Below are 18,634 nucleotides of genomic sequence, written 5' to 3' on the forward strand. Positions count from 1 at the left end.
CAAAAATGATTTACAAATCTGAGCATCAAATTAGAAATGTTTAGGTACCTAATTCAATAAACTGGGAGATTTTTGAAAATCCCTAAATTAGGAACAAAACTATTAGCCGTTTACCTGCTGTTAAGATACAATAAATTGAAGATAGATTTGGGGATTAGATCCTAAAATGCAAATGAGCGAACCCTTAGCGATTATCCAATAACTGAATGCCTCAGTGACCGAGACTTTCTAAGAATGTTGAGGGCTACTTAAATTGATCTTCTTTGAAATTGTAAATGTTTTGTACCTGTAGAGATTACGTACTTAGATCATTTCTTGATTAAAATGACTACAAAATTTTATACAAGAATTGAAATAAATTGGTATGTTTAAAAATTTTCAAATACAGTATAAAAATCTGAACTTTTATGCACTTTATGCAAACTTTTATACAAATATGCCAAAATATGAAATATTTGCATAAAATATGCACAATATGCAAAATATGCAATATGCATATTTGCCGAAGTCTAGTGATAATTAATAAACAATTCCTCAGTTTCCGGGGCAGACGTCTATTTAAAGTTTATTTTACAAATAAATCCTTCAAATATGAAATTAAAATCGTTATGTTGTTCGAATCTAAGACTTTTGATATGTGTTATACAATACTATATGTACGAAAAGAGAGAAGAGATGCCATATAGACTTCGCCCAATGATACGTTTTTCGCCTATGCAAAAATCTCTATGGCACTAATAGAAATGTCACCATTTTCGTCCTTGGAGCTTTTACAAAAAAAAAAAAATTACAGTGGTTGAGACCTTAAGAAAAAGCAAGTTTGACATTCCGTCAGAATTTCTTAAAGAGAAAAATATTGTTCTAAGTTCTAACTTTGCTTTTGTCAAAATTAAAACGTTAGTGTCATTTTCTCCAAAACTTATTGTGTACTTAATGAAGATACTAGCAAGCCCAAGATTGTTTTATTTTATAACACTATATCAAATAGCACATACATGACTCCACAAAATCTCAATATTATGAAAACGAGCTACATCACTCCACAAACCTCTAGTTAAAAAGTCATAAGTGTCTTGCATCATCACTTGCAATATGGTGATGAAGATTAGTCTTCGATCCAAATCAGTATGTCGCAATTCATGAACCAAACACAGTTTAAATGGATACTAATGGTGGTTTTTAAAATCTTTCAAACTGTAGTTAAAGAATTTCCGGTGCAGCAATGGACTTTTGGACACATGTGGATTAATCGTTACATATGCTAAGACATTTACCAAGTTTTGTTTGGTCTAAATTGGTTTGATATGAGATATATTTGACCGTTCTGAAATAAACCTTACTACATCTTCTTCTCAACCATAGCAAAAGTTACATAACACGGTCTTTTTTCGGGAAAAGGTTTTGTATATAAGGCTTGGTCATTTCGAGAATTTTTACCACATTCACTGTAAATCTCACTCACGATATTTCAAAATTCTGTTATAAAACTACAATAAACGTATTAGTGACTGAACACAAGCAATAACGTTAACTGTTACTATTTGCTACTTAACTAAATTTTCATCACAATGTGCAAACTTTAAAATATTATGTACAATAAATAATATACCAACATTTTCATGAAATTCTTTGCTATTTTAAACTCCTACGCCGCACTCTATTTTTTGTCCGTCTAAACCTAAGTGGACCTTGTAATTTTTTAATTTTCTACTAACACAGGTAATTTTAAAGTTTAAACGCTAAACCAGTACAGACTACAGCGATGTTTTTACATAAAAATGAGAACAAAAAAAGCATCGGTGCTAGAGTCTCTGCAACGATTCCACCACCTTCCTCCCGGCTGCTCCCAAACAACGCCGTAGACTTGGGGAATCTGAGGATAAACGAGCCGAGTTACAATCTGCTTTAACGCCCCAGTAAAATATCGAAGCTTACGTCGTTAGAGTTCAGGAGTTTCGTAGCTTCCAAGATAAATTCATAATGAGACTCATAAAATAAACACCTTTTTCTTTTTGGGAATCTCTTTCTCTCTTTATACGGGGACTCTCTATTACTTATCCCAAATTCTCTAGTTTACTTTGTATTTAAAATATCCATTATAGTATGTGACCTTTTAAGTTAAAAGTATGATTCAATGTTATTTAATTTTCTTCTAGCATTCTGGTTGTTTAGTTTATAAACGCATATAAATGAACGTTGGACATCGATAGATATAATTAGAGCATATTTCAGCCCGGATAATAAATCTGAATCAATTTTTTAATTCCTATGAACATTTTTCATTTAAAACTTTAGCAACAATATTGTCTTTCTAATAAGGTAATTGTCATAACTATTCATTTAAAGTTTTTATTGATATATGCGAGATTCTGTTTTAATTTCGGATTTTTCAAAAAAAATTTTGGTTCTTGAAAGGCTTCCGATAAGGCATTTTGCCCATTATCCCATCCTTAATTATCACTTTTATTTACACATACATTTACTCTACACACACACACACACACACACACACACACACACACACACACGCAAGAAGTGACTATCTATCTATAATAATATAAACTATGATGGCAGGTTAAATCGTTTGTCCAGTAAACTAACGGCGCCATCTAGGAAGGAAATATGAACTACCACCACTTGACATTTCAATCATATTTTGTTTTTAAAATGATATAATTTATAATATTGTATTAATTACATATTAATAAAATTATTAATTAATTTTAAAAATAATTGTAAGGCAAAATTTAATACAAAATAGTTTATAGCTTTATGTTGGTTTAGATTTAAAATCGTAACGCCATCTGAACAAAGAAATCTGAACTACTGACATTTCAACCCATGAGTCAATTATATTTTGTTTTTAAAACGATACGTTCAATTAATAATAAAATAATTTAATACACCTAAATATAATTAATAAATAATATTATTAATATTTTTAAAGTACGATTTAATACAAAATAATTTAAAGTTTTATGTTAGTTTAGATTTAAAATTCTTGCGTCACCTAATAAAGAAATCTGAACAGATAAACTGATAGATAAAGTAAATTATAATAATCTGACATATAAAATATTTAATTGCCAAATAAAGAACTGGATAAAAAGTTATCTGGAAAATAAATTGTGTTTAGTCTAGTTCGTTAATGTTGTAGGTTATTGCGAAATCAAAAATTTAACCTAAATATTGTTGTTTGGTGTAGATTGGAGACATAGATATTAAAATATTTAAGGAAATCGGAGAGTATGATCAGGATGTTTCTTCTTCTTATGGTGCCCTATCCAGTTAGTGGATGTTGGCGACAATTCTGGCATACCTTTCTTGGTCTTGTGTGGCTCTAAAGAGTGCATGGGCATCGAGGTTTGTCCAATCCCTTATGTTTTTAAACCATGAGTATTTCTTTCTACGAGGAAGTTCGTAGACGAACCGGAGTGGAAGACATTATCGAACATATTACAAGGCAAAAATGGAGATGGACAGGACATGTTGCAAGAATGAAAGACGACAGTTGGACAAAAAAATTGCTTGAGTGGAGACCACGGGCTGACAAGCGAAGCCGAGGAAGACCCCCAACGCGATGGACCGACGACCTCAAAAGAATCGTGACCAATTGGATAGCAGAGGCGCAGAACAGAAGCAGATGGAAAAGTCTAGAGGAGGCCTATGTTCAACAATGGACAACTCAGGGCTGATTGATGTTGATGATGATTTCTTTTTTTCGATGCCCCGTTTTCCTTCTATCTTCCCTTCCATAATAAGCTTTAAGAACTGGTACTTGGAATTTCGAAATATATGACCCAGATAAGCAGTTTTTCTTCTTTTTATTATTGGCAGCAATTCTGGTTCTCTGCCCATTCGTGTTAATACTTCGACATTTGTTGTGCGATCTGTCCAGGGAATTTTAAGTAGTCCTCTTAATACCCACATTTCAAAGGCCTCTAATCGGTTCATCACATTGGCCTTTATGGTCCAGCTTTCTCCACCATATAGCAGTATGGAGTAAATGTAACTTTTTGCAAAGCGATATCGAAGCGTTAAGTTAAGGCTGCTGTTGCTTAGCAAGGTTCTTATATTAGTAAATGCTCTTCTGGCTTACTCAATCCTGCTACGTATCTCTATGTATGGATCTAGATCTTCAGTTTTCCAACTACCGAGATATATGGACTTAAGGACCTTTTGGATGTTCTTATTGTTTACTCTTATATTTAATTGCATATTTCGTGTTCTGCTAACCACCATTACCTTCGTCTTGTCTATATTAATCTTCAAGCCCAGTTGTTCTCCTTCGGTGTTTAGTCTATATATTAGTCGTTGTCGCGCTTCTTGGCTATCAGCTATTATGACTGTATTATCAGCATAGCAAACATTACTAATAGTCTGTCCGTTGATTTTGATTCCATCTTCAATGTCACTTAAGGCTTTATCGAAAATCGTTTTAGAATAAAGATTAAAAAGGAGGTGTGAAAGAACACAAACCAGTCGTACACCTTTTTCGATTGAGAAATATGATGTAGATTTCAGTCCTACTCTCACAGATGCCACTTGATTCATCAGGTTTTTATGATTTTAAGGTCATTCTCATATATCGAACCTTCCTGGCCAAATCTTACTAATTCTGAATGATTAACACAATCAAATGCTTTCTGGTAATCTATAAATCATAGTAAGACATTGTTTGTCTTTTTGATAAAAAATTTAAATGAAGATAATAGCAATGGGTTCTTGCACGAGAAGATTCTGATTATAAAATAAAGCCATTTTTAAAAAGTCCACTAAACAATAAAATTTCTATAATGAATTTCATATTAGAACCAGATATGCAACATAACTTTTTATATATGAAAGAGAAGGTTTAGGTAGTAAGTATTTTATCCAGTGGAAATGACTGTAAGGTTGAAAAGATTCAACCGTTCTAATTTACAGCAACATTCTACGAGTATAACTTAGCGAAAGATCAAAATTAAAACAATTTTGAACATGAATTGCTAAATAAAGACATTACTGAACTTTTTGAAGTTAAAGATGTTTGAGCAACCTTATATGATATTTTAGTGTTATGGGAAAACCTGAGAAGAATCATTAAACATGTATTATTATTTTATTCGTTATTAAATTTTTCTTTACATAATTTAATTTATTTCTGCCACCACAAACTACACTCAGGTGCAAAAAAATCGATCCATTTCTTATTTCTTATTTATTTAAAGTTGTATAATTTTAGAGATATTAAATTACGTATGTAAATTTAGGTGTACCCTCGTATACGAGAAATAAAATAATATATTGCTTTTTATATTTCTTAAAACAAATTGGTATTTCAGGTTTTTGTCAAAAAAGGGTCTGAAGCAAGTAGATATTTATTGAATGTTGTTTTTAATTCAACAACCATACTAGTGTAGTGATTTTATTTTCAAAACGTTTTATATTTTTATTTAATTATCCTTCCTAAATGTCTCTAACTCCGACATATGCTGCAAGGGCGGTGACTTTGGTTCAAGATGGTCGTAGCCAATATTATGCAGCTGAAATGTTGGGTGTTAGTCGATCTTCGGTTCAAAGAGCAGTTCGGCGTTTTAGTGACATCGGTAACTTCACAAGAAGACCAGGATCAGGTCGTAGAAGGGTAACATACGAAAGAAATGATCGATTTCTTGTCTCATCATGTTTGAGAAATCGGCATTTAACTTCAGTTGAACTGACAAATCGTCTGAGCGAAATGAGAAATGTGGATGTAAGCAGATGGACAGTTCCTCGACGACTTGTAGAAGGTAATTTATTATCCGGAAGGCCAGCCCTATCTCCAATACTATCCATAGAACATCGCAGAGCTCCCATTGCTTTTGCAAGAGAACATGAAAACTGGAGTGATGCAGATTGGAGCAATGTATTGTTCTCAGATGAGTCCAGATTTTGTCTAAGGTCACCAGACGGCCGAGAAAGGGTTTGGAGAAGACACGGAGAGCGATATTTTCAATGTAATATTGCGGAAAGAATAAGTTATGGGGGGCTCCGTTATAGTTTCGGCTGGTATCAGTTTAGAAGCCAGAAGAAGTATTTTAGATCAGCATGTGGTACCTTTTGCTCCTTTCATTGGATCTAATTTTATTTTTATGGACGACAACGCGCGTCCTCACCGTGCTAGAATCCTCAACCAATATATAGAGGAGGTGGGAATTGTCCGTATGAACTAGCCAGCTTGCAGTCCCGATCTCAATCCCATAGAACATCTATGGGATATGATGGGAAGACGTATTCGAGCACGAGTACTCCGTCCAAACAACTTGGCTGAACTTACATCGGCTCTTCAATAAATATGGGACCAATTGGATCAATTTTATATCCAGAGGTTAATTACATCAATGCCTCGACGTGTACAGGCTGTTATAAGGGCCCGAGGGGGAAACACTAGATATTGATTTATTATCAATGTTTTTCTTAATTTTAGAAAGTTTTGAATATTCTTGTGTTTTTGAGTTTTGACGTATGTCTCTATAAATAAATGATTTTTTTGGATAATCTGTAAAAATTATTTTAATCTAACATATACTTTTACATATATACCTGATTTAAAACTAATATCTTCAAACGTTTTCTTTTTTTAGCAAATAATACATTATTGTATTATTATTGTATTGATATAAAAACATTATTGTGTTTTCTTTGACAATTAATTAAATATTGGTGTGTTCCAAAATAAATTTTACATTTATCTTACAGATAAGAAACTGTAACATAATTTGATGTGAAAAGGCGGGTACATTATATTTTATAAATAAATGTCTATCCTTCAGATAACTCCCTGTCAGATAGGTCAATATTTAGCTAGAGGTGAAAAGATCGACCCTTTTATGCAAGAAGTTTTTTATTTTAAAAATTTAATTTTAAATTTTACAAAACTCTAGCTTTTCCAACAAATAAATTGCTAAACTAGAATTACGCTAATTTTTGTACATAGATTGATTTCATAAGACTACTTTACGCAAAAAGTTCAGCGACTCTCCAAAAGTGACTTATTTGTTATGAAAGTTGTACAACAGATTAAAATATTATTCTGTTTACATCCTATGAGGAAGACAGAAAAAATTAAGTGGAGTGATTGTAGATGCAATTAATTGGAACCCCCGTAGCATGGTGATGGGCAAAATCACTATAGATAAAGTCACGTTGAGATGGCAGTGTACGGATATAGGATAACAGCGTTGCCAATTCTACTGCCATTTTAAGTTTTGCTACTTTTGTAAAATAAGCAGGGCCAAACTCACGGTAAACTAAGATATGTTTAGGTAAGCTAAAGTTGTTAATAGAAAATTCGTGAATGAAATAAATGGTAATAATTCCTAAAATGCTTTTATACATAATACCGCAGTTAATAGGGAAAAAAATATGAAAAATATTCTATAGGTTTTTTAATGTTCTAAACGGTAGATAAGGGATAACTGATGATAATTCCTTGAAGAATTACAGCCAATTTTGCTTTGTTTATTTTTTAAAGAAAGATGAAGTTTGGAAAAAATCATTTTTTTGCCTATTTTGTTCCTCGTGCATTTTAGGGAAAAATGTTTCAAATAAATGTTGCAGATCTTAAACAGTTTTTTAATTTTTTAGTTTGTAAATTAAAATACATAAACAAATGACTGAGATAATTGCAAAAAACCCCTAATTGAGGCCCCTAGAACACAACGGTGTAAGTGCAGTTGCTTATCACTTAGCAACTGATATCTAACAACAGGCACGTACTTTTGGCTTCAAACTTTCTACATTAACAACAATAACACCATCAAAAATTACATGTCATTGAAAACATGCTGAAAACTGAAAAAGTGCTACCTAGGTTTTTAAATTTATATCGAACTTTGAACAAAGATTTTTCAAAACTTTGTTTTTGGCACTTACACCCCTTGTGTTCTAGGGGCCTCAATTGTGCACTAATTTATTAAATGTTCATAACTTTATTTTTTGCATAATGACGTCTAATATAACTACTTGAAATTATGTCGATTAATGAGTTATTTAAGTGTGCTACATTTCAACCAGATCAACTAAATATTTTATTACCTTTACCGAGAAAAGAATACCCCCGAAAAACAATTTTCAATCATCTTCATTTTCATAATCTAGTTCATCTTCAGAGTCATCGTTTAATGAAATTCTAATAGGTTCAATGTCATCTTGAATGTTGTCTACTGTCCAAAAATTATTCTCCAATTTTATAACATGGTTGACGTAATTTTTCCAATGTCCATTGTTCTGTACTTTATCATAACCTTCATAAATCAATGTTTTAACGTCGTTTTGTTTGAAACTTGAATTCTTAGAGGACACGTACCGTTTCACTTCACTCCACACCATTTCTATTGGGTTCAGTTCACAGTGATAAGGCGGAAGTCTTAAGATATGTACATCTACGCGGCATTGTTCGTCACTGTGATTCCTGTATTTTTCACCAATACAATCAATTTTGTATTTGTCATAAATATTTTTAAATACATTAGCAGTTTCCAGAAGTTCATTTTTTAAGTAATCTTCTTCAAAATAAATGTCCTTTTCATAGAGCCACTCCTTAATTTGACGTTTTACCCAATATTGTTTGGGAAAATTTAATTTCCTAGAGTGATAAGATGCATTGTCCAAGATAATGACATTCTTTTTATTTTTTGGGAGATTCGGTATTAACATCTCTTCAAACCATTTTTCAAATAGATCTCCGTCCATCTCTTCATGGTAATCTTCAGCACCTTTTTTGGCAAGAAAAGTGATGTCAGCACCTTCAACAAATCCGTCTTTGTTTCCTGCATGGACTAAAACAAATCTTGGTCCTTTTCCGGTCGGAGTTTTTAAACCTGTGGTAAGTCCATTTACGAAAGCCTGTCGGCTATTTTTTATTGTTGTATCTTGCCATACTTGCCCATTGGTTATTCCAGTATTAACCCATGATTCGTCCATATAAATGATATTGGCTCCTTCGTTCCTCAGTTTCTTTATTTCCCGGAGATAGTGACGCCTCCAAGCGACTATTTCTTGTTTTTCTATTAATATTGAATTTCTACCTTGTTTGCCATATATAAAACCCATGTCGTGCAATAGTCTTCTCAACGTACTCTTGAAAAAATTCGGAAGATGCTCCATTTGCTTAATTTTTTCTAGTACTACGTCAAGGGTTGGAGGAATATTGTCCATAAAAAAAACCGTGCACTACTTGTCTTATTCTAGACCGAGTTGCTTCATCATATCTATTCTCACGACTATTCAAATAACCGGTTCTTTTTTTTCTTATAGGAGTTACGAGTGGACCATTTTTACTTTCACTTCTATATCGGAATATCGTTCGCTCAGAGACTCCAGTCATAGCAGAAACTTCCCGCACTATTGTTGATACACTTTTATCATTATTACTGTTTGATAAATAGTTAAAAACATTTAACACTATTTTTTTGCATTCACTATTTAACAAATTACCGTTTTTGAATTTTATTATACTCGCGGCCATTTTGACACTGACACGACACAAACGTCTGATATCAAATGAAAATTCTTTTAATGACTCTCAAGTATTTACCTGAATTTATAATTGCTGGCATTAGACAATAATTTTGAATTTATAAATAGGTATATTTTTTTAATTCTAAATTATTTTTTAATGTCTGTAACTGTAAATGCAGGTAGAGAAAGTGTGTCATTAAAAGGACATTAAGATCAAAAACGGATTATACAAATAATTATTTAATTTCCACGAATTGTAAACAATTTTGAACAGAAGATATAATTCCGAAAAGACCAGATTTCCGAAATATAACTTTCTATTTGTAAAATACCAACAGAAAAATTATATAATTAAAAAAATGTAGTATTTTTCCGTTTCACATTCATAAATATTTCCGAAATTATAATTCTTTTATAGGAGCCGGCCCATAACGTACGATTGTAGGTACGATTAAAAACTGACAACAATGTAGTAATTTCTGGCATATAGAAATTACAGGCCTATCTCTGGAACGCTGCCATCTGAATGTGAATTTATCTATAGTTGTATATTAATAAGTAGCTCTATGAAGAATGGTCCAGGCCTTAATAAAAAAAAATTATGAAACTCACCTCGTAGATATTATTCAGGTTGATTTTTCTTGCGTTATTTTTTATTTTGAAGGTTGTATTTTTGAACAATAGTCTCTAGCTTTTATTAGGGTTTTATTACGTGTTTTTTTTATTGTGGCAGTTTTAGTGAAAACGGCCGATTAAGGTTTTTATTCGTTTCGACGTGCGCTGTTCGATGGATATTTTTATTGTTTTTGCGTTAAATCTAAAATGAGAGAGGTACCGAAAAAAATTTCAAACAAAACATGACTTTTTTGAAACGGCACAAATTGGCAATTTGACGGTTTCGCGGGATTATTTGGCATAACTCTTTTTAAATTTGTTTGTTTTAGTCGTACAGTTTGATTTATTTTACGTAATATTTCCAAATTAATTAATATAATTATAGTACCGATATAAAAATAACATCAACATAAACAGTTGGCAAATACTAGGTAATAAGAGAAGTAACTCAATGTCGAGTAAGAATAAGAAATATTCTTATCCCAGAGACTAGAAACGTTATCATGAAAAGCGTAGTTAAAGGGAAGATTCGTAAAATAGAGATAGTTGTAAATTATGTCCCTTATAAAAGACCTGAGCAGATTCCTAAGCTTACCATACATGAAACTTAAACTGATCACACGGAGAAGAAAAACATATTGTGTTAATGATTTTAATTTAATTTGTTAAATACTGATTGTCCTGATACTAAGATTGTCTTTAATTTTTTTGAAACAATGGGGTTACATCAAGTTATAGATCAGCGAACTAGAATCACATCGAGTACTGCAACCCCTATTGATTATATTCCAAATGCAAAACGAAGTTTGATTCATTATATTATATTGGAATATGTTGATTTCAGTGGCCATGTTGTTGATACGTAGAATATGCATAGAAAATAAAAAGAAAGAAATTGTTTATAAAACTGTTAACCTTTCAGTAGACGCAGTTTATCTAGTAGAGCGGTGGGAGTGAATGACCGTCAATTATAAAGCCTATCGGAGGCTTTCGAGTTTTTCCCGCTCTGTACCTTCTTTTGATAGGTACATTTATCGATTATCGACTGTGTATCATTACAGTGTTGATGCTAGGACTGTAAGTTTGTAATTTGTAAAACCGGTGCAGTGGACCGTGTGCATCTAGAGTGTCATCCTGGTGCATAAGTCGTGGACTAATACGCACCATGATGCGCATCGCCCCGCCTTAAAACTGTTTCAATTTTATCATTGCCCGAGAGATCTGAAAATGCCATATAAATACTAATATACTTATAAATATGGGACATTTTCTGCTCTTGGCTCCCAAATATGGTCTCTGCACCCTGGGAATCCAATGTCGGGGCTCTGCTCCGCTCTATTCTTCTAGACTCTGTGGCTGGATTGTTTCCACCTTTCAAAATGTTGTTTTATTTCAATTCCTGGTGTAAGAAAAACCATAAATCCATCGATAATGAAATTTACGGAGTGTGGACTTCGAATTAACTGGTCGAAGTCCCCCTGTAAGGCACCATGGGATTGTTAAGTGGCAGTGATTCTTCAAGCCCTTACGTCCCATCTGGTGATATGGCGCCCAACAAAATACACAAGCCTACGACCCAGCTCCCACCGATCTCAGCTAAAAGCTCCACAGCAGCAGCAGCTAATGGTATCATCGACCTATTTTGCAGTTCCTGACACTGTCCAGTTTCGGAGAATTCAGCGATCGAGGCCCCCGGAGTAGCCGCGGAGTCACTCCCTGCCCTACTGCATGTAGTACATACACCACGTAGGCACAGGCATACCCCCTACTAAGAAACCGGCTGGCAAATGATTATGGGTTACTGACGGCCTAGAGGAAGGCGAAATTATTGAAGTCAAAGGGCTGTGATGGAAGACGGTACCTGCAGAAGAAGAAGATGACCACAGGAAGCTACTGTGCTGTGTTGTGAATGAGGTACGAACACTATTCTAAACCTTTTAGTCTTTTCAAATTTGTACAAACATTTTTTTAACTTTTATAAATAGCTTAGTTAATTTTTTAATGAACACTTTTAATTTCTTTTTTCGTCTTTCGTACAAAAATTGTCAAAAAAGTGTATCATTTCACATATATTCGCATAATCTTACGTACAAAAAAAACCCCACTCTGCAGTGTGTGTCACATAATATTTAGAGGAAGTTGGTATTAATAAAATGAACTGGCCAGCGTGTTCGCCAGATCTGAACTCAATAGAGCACGTTTTGGAAATGCTTAGTAAAAATATTAGAGGTCGCGAAGTCGCACCAGCCTCAATTAACGAACGTCGCTTGGCTCTAGAAGAGAATGGCAAAACATCCAGCAAGATGATATTCGCAACCTCATAGACAGCATGAGCTGACGTGTACAGGCAGTTATATAGACTATGGGAGGCAATACAAAGTATTAAGTTATTTTTTAGTAGTTTTTCTTTGTTATTTGCGTACTTAAGTTAAGTTACATTTAAGTTGTTTTTTTTTAATGTTTTGTTACTGCAATTATTGTTTATTAAAACCAAGATCATGTCATTCCTTCGATATCAGTCACCAAAGCCTCCATCGTCGTATTACAAATTAATACAAAAGAAAATGGTAATAATAGAAAAAGTCGTAAATTGTGGGTGGCAAAGTTATTTCGCTCCTAAAAATAAACGAATCCATATTTTCACATAAAACAATAAACAAAACAAAAACATAATACTTAGCAGGGATGCTTGTAACCGAAAAACAAGGTTTTACGAAAATCCGTTAACGGAATTATTCCGCAGGATGTTTCAAAGTTAGGATAAAAAACCACCTTTCGAATGACCCCGTATAATAAGTTAAATACAAAATTTTAATAAAAAACGCACTATACTAAATTAAAATGTATAGATTTTTATACAGTAGACTAAAAAATCATCAAAATTGGGCTAAAAATAAAAAACACTAAAATACTTTGAATTTGACCAAAATTTTCGCCGTTTCGGTTTTTTTATCCAGACTCCCCTAATAATGTTTTCATAATAGAGTCCATCGTATGTGCAGAAAGCAACAAGGATATTACTAACTTTGTCAAGAAACAAACAATATGAACTTTAGACAGGTAATGATAGAAGAGACATACGTATACATGTACCGAATATGCCACAAAAAAACTCAATTACATAAAATGGATCAGAAGTCCACAGTTAAAATATTAGGAAAATGTTCAATAAGATTTCTCAAAAATAGAACTTGATGATTATAAAGAATAAATAACAAATAAATAGAATAAAATAAAAAAGAATATTAATTTGCGGATAATAATTTCAGTAAAAACAAAGAAAGTGTTGTTACTTTAAAAGTATTATTAAATTATTTTTATATCATAATGTGCATTAACTAGGTATATTATTAATATTTTATATTAGCCTCAGGACTACATGTTGTAGAGAACATTGAAAATAAATATTTATTCTACCTAATCTAGATAAAATGTTGCCTGAGATAATTTAAAATTGAGTTTGACAAATCGACTTACGAATAATTCGAGTCCCCCGGCGATGATCGCCAACAAACTGCACGTCAGAATAGCGATCGAAAACTGCGAAGCCATTACTAAAAAAGACTGATCGCTACACTTAGCCAGTAATGTGTTTCGCGTCAAAAACATTTTCGCTAATGATTATTATCCGACCGATAAAAATCTGGTCAGATGTAATTGTGCGTAACAATGTAAATGTTATCTGGGCATTGTGTGGAAAAAGCTGTCGATTCGAAAAGCTTCCATTAATCGTCCGGGTTTGTTTCTATTGTGTGCTCATTTATAAAATTGACTGCGATGCCCAGAAGATAGATTAGTGAAAATAAACACAAAATTTATATTGCAGCTTTTGTAATGGATGCGGATGGGCGGCCGAAATAGGACGAATATTAATTTTCGGATATGATGTAGACGCAACGATGCAGAAGCTTCCATTTCTCTCAAAAACAATATTATTAATCATTTTACACAGAATTTACTATCATATAAAATAAAAAACTAAATATATTTCATTAAATACTTCATTATGTCATATAACAGATGTAATATACGAAATAATAATATACACTTGAGTGCAAAATAATCGACTCAAAAGCTATATTTGAGATTACACCTTTTATTTTATTGTAAGAAGTATAAAAATGACGCACACATGAAGATGACGCAGACAAAGACCGATACAATGAAATGAAGAAGAAAACTAGAAAGATAATTATGACCTTCAAAAATGAGATATGGGATAGAAGGTGCAGAGAGATAGAATCTTATATTGGAGGACGACAATGCACTGAGGCGTGGAAGTTTATAAACTCTGTTAAGAAGCCGACTAAAGAGAAAGTGATTCTAAATCCCATAAATCCCGAGGATTGGACACATTATTACAAACATCTATTAAATAAGAACAGAGACGAATTTAAAGAAGATATGAATTCATGAAGAATCGAAATTCTGGGAGAGCATATTACCATAGATATCAACATAGTTCAAAAAGCTATAGCAGGGATGAAGAATGGGAAAGCAAGTGGACCAGAGGGAGTAAATACGGAATTAATAAAGAATGGCTCAGAGAAATTACACAGAATGATCACGGTGATATTTAACGAATATATTAATGGACATCCAACACCAGATGAATGGAAAACAGCATATATGACCCCAATATATAAAAAAGGTGACAGGAGAAATTGTAAAAACTATAGAGGGATATCGGTCACAAGTTCAATGAGTCGACTATACGGTCGAATACTACGGGACCTGATAGAGGAAGATTATCAATCGTCTGAAGACGAAGAACAAGGAGGATTTAGAGCAGGTCGTTCATGTACAGATAACATCTTCTGTCTTAAACAAATTATAGAAAAGAAAATTGTCACAAATAGAGAGTTACATATGACTTTTGTAGATCTTCAGAAGGCATATGACACAGTCCCGCTAAATAAACTATGGGAAGTCCTGGGCACATCAAACATACATTAAACATTGGTTAGTGCTCTCAAAGATCTATATTATGGTTCAAACTCCCAAATTAAATTCGGAAACCTCTTAGCTGAAAAATTTGCAGTTACTAAGGGTCTCAGACAAGGATGTTGTATCTCTCCGACTCTATTTAGGATTTATATCTCTGCAGCTCTGAAACAATGGAAAAGGAAAGTCAAAGGAATGGGTATACAATTGAACGATCAGGATTACATATATACTTTACAGTTTGCAGATGATCAGGTGGTAATCTCAAATGACAAAGATGACATGGAATACATGCTTAGAAAACTAATTAAAGAATACAAGAAATGGGGATTAAATATCAATTTAGAAAAGACAAAATACCTCTCAATTGGAGCTGAAGCAGAACAACTCGATATCGATGACAATCAAAAAATAAATCCATTCAACGAATATAAATACCTGGGCGTCATCTTCGACCGTAGTGGAAAAGACGAACGAGAAATAGAACATCGAATTGTACAAGCACGAAGAGCTATAGCAAGTTTGAACGGAATTATATGGAGTAAAGAAATATAAAAGAAAAGAAAATGGAACATCTATGAGACAATGGTTAAAACTAACCTACTTTATGGAGCTGAGACATGGAGAATAACCGAAAAATATAAGAAAAAGGTCGAAGCCACGGAAATGGATGCCATCAGAAGATCGATGAGAATATCAAGAGCCGACAGAATACGGAATGAAGTGATAAAACAACAAATGGGTATACAGGGCACTATAGTTGAGGATATTGAGAGAAAACAGCTCATATGGTATGGGCATGTGAGCCGAATGAAGGACGAAGGATTGCCTAAAAAAACGATGATGTGGCAACCCCCAGAGAAGAGGAAACGAGGAAGACCACCACAGAGCTGGAACCTGGGAGTTAGGAAAGCGATTAGCGCTCGAAATCTGGACAAAGACCTAACTCAAGACAGAATACAGTGGCGTTTGGGAGTCGGACAACGTCGTAAGACGTTATAAAAAACCAAATATATATATATATATATATATATATATATATATATATATATATATATATATATATATATATATATAATATATATATATATATATATATATATATATATATATATATATATATAATATATATATATATATATATAAAAATAAAAAAATGTAATGTACAAACAATAGCTTTATTATATAACTTACAAAAACTGCTATTGCAGTATTTGGAAGACGCATTAGAAAAACAATATGCAATACAAACTGAGTTTCCTAAATATTTATCATTGGAACTAAAGGAAGAAAGAAGTTATGAACAAACTAATCATCAATTACAACATAATTTTCTTAATTATTCAGTATTTAATATTTCCGCCCCTACTCCTAATTATACGTTTTAATCGATTTCGCATGGATCGGATGACTTGTCTAATAAATTCTTGAGGCATTGCTTCTCGTTCATCATTAAGCGCAGTTCTCAATTCTATTATGCTCATTCGTTTAAGCTCATTTCAAACATACTCCATTTGATTTATGTCCGGGCTTAACGCAGGCCAATTTATTGTAGGTATACCGATCTCAGATAGATAGGTGGTGGTGACTCGTGCAATATGGCATCGTGCATTAAAATAAATCATCATCATTTTGGCTTTACAACCCTGTGTGGGTCTTAGCCTCCCCAAGAATTTTTCTCCAGTCGTCCCTATCCATCGCTTTCCTCCGCCAAGCACGTATTTCCATATTTCTCATGTCTTCATCGATGTTATCTAGGAATCTTGTTCTGGGTCTTCCTCTTCTTCTTTGACCAATAGGTCTATCAAGGAGCGTTTTTCTAGCTGGGTCGGTTTGCTCCATCCGCATTACATGGCCTACCCACCTCAGACGTCCTATCTTTATGTGTTTTACGATATCTGGTTCCTGGTATATCCTATACAGTTTTAAGTTGTATCGTCTTCTCCAGACACCATTTTCATTTACCGCTCCATAGATGCGATTTAGTATTTTTCTTTCGAAACATCCTAACATGTTTTCATTGCTTTTTGTTAAAGTCCAGGTTTCTGAACCATATGTTAGGACTGGGCGTATTATTGTTTTGTAGAGTTTTCTTATTTGTATTTCTTGATATAACTGTAGATTTAAAAAGGAGATTAAGCCCAAAATAGCATCTATTAGCCGTGCAAATTCTACGGTTTATCTCTGCGGTAGTGTCATTTTCAGTATTGACGAGCGTTCCCAGGTATACAAATTCGTTAACTGCTTCGATGACGTCATTTTCTATAACAAGTGGCCGTAGTGTTTGTGGTTGCGTACCTATTTTCATGTATTTTGTTTTATTGGTGTTTATTATTAAACCCATTTTTGTAGCCGCTTCCTTTAATGCTACGTACGCCTCTCGTGCTGCGTTTTCCGTTCTCCCAACAATATTGATATCATCAGCATATGCTAAGATTTGAACAGATTTTTTATATATTGAATCGGTAGTTGTGATATGTGACGTATGTATTACTTTTTCCAGAGCTAAATTAAATAGTATACAGGAGAGTGGGTCTCCCTGGCGTAGCCCGTTATTTGTTTTAAAAGGTTCAGAGAGTTCCCCCTGGATTCGTACTTTGCATTCAACTTTTTCAAGGGTTAGTTTGGTTAAACTTACCAACTGATTTGGTACTCCTAGGTCTATCATTGCTCTAAACAATTCTCTTCTATTTACAGAGTCGTAGGCTGCATTAAAATAAAGGCATCACCAATAAATTCCGCGTATGAAACCACATGTTCTTCCAAAATGGCTCTGATGTTACGATCTGCCATTAAACCTCCTCCACGTCCTCCATCAGGAACAAAAATCAACTCGCTTTTTCCATCCCCAGAACTGCCTGAACAAAACATACAAGAACAGCCTTCATGGCCCAATTTCTTGTACACAAAATTGAGCAAATCGCTCTCCTGTCCTTCCATAGACTCGACGCCTCTTGTCGTTGCCGTGCAGGTAGATCCTACTTTCATCGGAGAATAATATCTGACAAATTCTTTAAAAAATAAAGGATTTTTAAATAAATTTTTTGCTACTTAAAAAATTGCGAACAGAAATAAAATGCTCATTAATCCTATTTTGTATTCTATGATTGGTTTGACCCACATAAGATCGGCAGCAATCTGCACAAGGAATTTCATAAACTTCGTATTGTTCATTTGGAAAATTGTCTTTGATTGATCGAACAGGGGATGAAAGTTTTTGTTGCGGAGTAAACATTTTCTTTGTTCCTCCTGATTTAGGGATTTTGTCGAGGTTGATAGTGACACCTTTGATGTAACCTCGGAAACCTTTTTTGGATGGTGCTAGAAAGGTCACCAATGGAGACACTGCACACAGCAACAGGGGAAAAGGATTAAAAATTGTTTAATATTTTAATTATAAAAAAAATGTTATAGGGTCTGAGTCTTTGGGTTTTCATTTAGTGGGAGATTGTTGTGGATGCTCCTATTGATCTAATTTTCACGGTAACAGTTTTGGGTGAGAGCTTGTTTTAAAGTAGAGAACTCAGCAATATTAATCTGGACATAAGTGTATTAATAACTGAAGAGTTCTCATGCCAGTAACGTTTAGTAT

General features: G+C 33.4%; 1 protein-coding gene across 1 annotated transcript in view; it reads right to left on the bottom strand.

The window, feature by feature from the left end:
* LOC140433598 (uncharacterized) overlaps nt 1-13,660 on the bottom strand; it is a 112,357-nt gene extending 98,697 nt beyond the window's left edge. The window contains exon 1 of the mRNA XM_072521580.1: nt 13,576-13,660. Coding sequence (XP_072377681.1) covers nt 13,576-13,650 — 75 coding nt within the window. The 5' untranslated portion in view covers nt 13,651-13,660. The remainder of the gene's footprint in view (nt 1-13,575) is intronic.
* Nucleotides 13,661-18,634: the final 4,974 nt, after the last annotated feature.

This window comes from Diabrotica undecimpunctata, chromosome 2 (assembly GCF_040954645.1).
Source record: "Diabrotica undecimpunctata isolate CICGRU chromosome 2, icDiaUnde3, whole genome shotgun sequence".
Taxonomy (NCBI): domain Eukaryota; kingdom Metazoa; phylum Arthropoda; class Insecta; order Coleoptera; family Chrysomelidae; genus Diabrotica; species Diabrotica undecimpunctata.